Genomic DNA, 2,019 nt, shown 5'->3' on the forward strand with positions numbered 1-2,019 from the left:
AGGGTGGAGGGTTGTTGTTGTTGTTAGAGGAGGCGGAGGAGAAAAAGGAGGACGAGTTGGTGGAGGAGTGGCTGTTGTTGTTGTTGTTGTTGTTGTTGTTGTTGTTGTTGTTGTTGTTGGGGTGGAGGTTGGAATAGGGGGGTTGAGGAGACTGGGAGAGCGGGATGCTCATTGTGTGGCGGTGGTGGATGTTGCCATTCATCTGAGGCTGCCCAGACGCCTTGTTCTGGACACTGTTGGCCATATTGTTGGCCGCGTTGTTGAGATTGTTCTTGGTGGCCGCAGCAGCGGAATCGAGCCCAGACATGGAGTTCCGCCTCTTGTCGCCTTTGCCATCGTTGCCGCCAGCCCGAGGCCACAGGGAGTTCTTGGGGAACAGGTTGGCCAGGGGAGAATGCCCGGCAGAGCGGTTGTACGGCGGCAGCACAGGCGCAAGACAAGGGCTGAGACGCCACTTGACCCAGCTGTCCGGGTCGTAAAAGTCGACGGGGTACGGCTCGCCCGTCTCGCGGTCGACGAAGCAGAAGCCGTCGTCGGGCAGCAGCGTAAAGGAGGTGCGGATGCTGAAGTTGACCTGCGCCGTCAGCAGCTTGTCGTTGAAGAGCACCGCGTCGCCGTTGCGCAGCGGGCCGAGGATATTGATGCACCGCATGGGCGTCCCACAGAACAAGACGCCGGCGAAGAGGTGCGGCTGCTGGTTGACGGCGTGCCGCGTGATGAGCCCGCCTAGGCTGTGCGCGACGACGATGGCGCCGCGCTCCTCGGCAGGGACGCCCGGCTGGTTCGACGGCAGCGTCGCGAGAAAGTCCTGCAGCCGCTTCGACAGCCGTGCCGGGCTCAGGCGCCAGTCGTAGCCGTAGTCCCAGACGCGGAGGCGCCCCGTCCGCGCGTTCTCGCACGAGCGCAGCTTCTTGAAGAACTTGCGCGAGATGTCAATGGGGCCAATGTGCTGCAGCATGCCCGACGGGATGATGCGCTTCTCCATCGTCTCCTCGTCCTCGTCGTCCAGGCCGACCTCGAGGTTCGCCTTGCGCATGTTGAGCCCCAGCTTGACCGGCGCCCACAGCTGCTGATGGGGAGGCTCGGCCGACCGCAGGATCGAGCCGCGGTAGCCGCCCATGACGACAATGTCGCCCGTCAGCTCTGCCAGCACGCGGTCGAGGCGCTCCGAATCGTCCTTGTCCTTGTCCTTGTCCTTGTCCTTGTCCTTGTCCTTGTCCTTGAGGTCCCTGTCCTGCTCCAGCTGCTGCTTGGACTGCGCCGCCGGCTCGTTGGAAAAGATGTTGTTGAGCGAAATGGTGGACCGCCGCGACACGGCCTGCAGCTTGGCCAGCGTCGGCATGCTGGGCATCTTGAAGTTGGGCACGTCAGGCAGGCTGTCCTTGATAGCCATGAAGCGCACGTTGACCTGCTCGCGGACGTCGGTGAAGCGGTTATCGTCGCCTAGCGAAGACGCGCGCGACAGGCTGTGGTAGAGCATGCTGTCGTCGGACGTTGTCCTGCGCAGCAGCGGCGGCCGCAGCGCTTCAGAGCCGGCACCGGCATCGGCATCGGCATCGGCCGAGCTGCGAGGTGGAGGAGGGGAATTGGTGGGAGACTGAGAAACAGAAGCATGGCCTCGACGTCGAGAGGCGAGTGAGCGACTGCGCTGGTGTTTGCCGTCGGTCAAGCTCGAGAGAAACGATCTTGGCCTGGAGAGCGAGGGGAGAAAGTTGGAGGGCGCGCTGAGTGATGGAAATGCTTGCTGAAGCTTCTTCAAGGCTTCCTGGCCGGCTGACCTCGACCGCTGGCGCGTGGGCTCAAATGCGGCATGTAGAATCCCGCGAGCATCGCTCAGGGGTCTTGTGTCCTTGCTGTGCTGCTGAGACTTCCACGGAGACGGAGGCGCATATCGTCTGGTTTCGCTCTTGGGTGAGGGGACAGAATCCAGCTGTATGATGGGCTTCCGCAGGGTGCGTGGAGGCGAGCCGGACTTGGGTGATGTCGCTGCCTTTGGCGTCGTATCTCCTCCGTCCCCCT

General features: G+C 62.7%; 1 protein-coding gene across 1 annotated transcript; it reads right to left on the reverse strand.

Annotated features, from left to right (window-relative positions):
- Positions 1-198: 198 nt before the first annotated feature.
- Positions 199-2,019, reverse strand: BBK36DRAFT_1193680 (hypothetical protein; the record flags this gene model as incomplete). Its single annotated transcript, XM_024896820.1, has 2 exons — positions 199-226; positions 360-2,019. Coding segments are annotated over 2 exons (1,688 nt in total), but the record flags the coding sequence as incomplete, so codon positions are not given.

The sequence above is a fragment of the Trichoderma citrinoviride genome (genome assembly GCF_003025115.1).
Source record: "Trichoderma citrinoviride strain TUCIM 6016 unplaced genomic scaffold BBK36scaffold_30, whole genome shotgun sequence".
Lineage (NCBI taxonomy): Eukaryota > Fungi > Ascomycota > Sordariomycetes > Hypocreales > Hypocreaceae > Trichoderma > Trichoderma citrinoviride.